Source organism: Gekko japonicus, unplaced genomic scaffold, assembly GCF_001447785.1.
Source record: "Gekko japonicus isolate JY-2015 unplaced genomic scaffold, Gekko_japonicus_V1.1 scaffold73465, whole genome shotgun sequence".
In the NCBI taxonomy this organism is placed as follows: domain Eukaryota; kingdom Metazoa; phylum Chordata; class Lepidosauria; order Squamata; family Gekkonidae; genus Gekko; species Gekko japonicus.
In genome coordinates, this window is record NW_015188361.1 from 1 (window position 1) to 596 (window position 596).

At 47.3% G+C, this 596-nt stretch overlaps 1 protein-coding gene across 1 annotated transcript; it reads left to right on the plus strand.

Annotated features, from left to right (window-relative positions):
- The first annotated feature begins 118 nt into the window (after positions 1-118).
- LOC107124978 (histone H2A, sperm-like) lies at positions 119-508 on the plus strand. Its single transcript, XM_015428456.1, has one exon. It carries the CDS (start codon positions 119-121, stop codon positions 506-508), a length of 390 nt encoding a protein of 129 aa, XP_015283942.1.
- Positions 509-596: the final 88 nt, after the last annotated feature.

Below are 596 nucleotides of genomic sequence, written 5' to 3' on the forward strand. Positions count from 1 at the left end.
CAGCACAGTCTTGCAGATATTACCAAGGAGGAAGGCAGTGAAGCTCTTGCCGTATATCAAAACAACTAAATCACATAATAAAGGGGGAGTTTCCTCTCTTTTCTGTGCAGGCATCAGAATGGTTGGACGTGGAAAGAAGCCAGCAAAGGGTGTAATTGCTTCCCGGAAAACCAAGTCTGCCAGGGCCGATCTGCAATTCCCAGTGGGCCGCATTGAGCGATTCCTGAGACGGGGTCTGTATGCTAGAAGAATAGGTAGCGGCGCTGCTGTGTTCCTGGCAGCCGTGTTGGAATATCTGACTGCTGAGGTACTGGACCTCGCAGGAGACGCTGCTTGGAAAGACAAGAAACAGAGAATTGGGCCACGACACATCTTCCTGGCTGTGAAGAATGATACTGACATTTGCAATTTGTTTGAAGGGGTGACCATTTCTGAGGGAGGTGTTTTGCCCAACATCCTTCCCCAACTTGTTCCTAAGAAAACTCTTCTAGGTGGACCCAGTACATGATTGTGCGTGGCTTTTTGCTTTCAGAATGGCCGAAATTCCTTTCCTTGCACTTGTAACTTATGGTTTTTGTACCAATAAAACTTTTGGA

Excerpts from the sequence above, each read along its gene's own strand:
- LOC107124978 (XM_015428456.1), top strand. The coding sequence starts at position 119 with ATGGTTGGACGTGGAAAGAAGCCAGCAAAGGGTGTAATTGCTTCCCGG.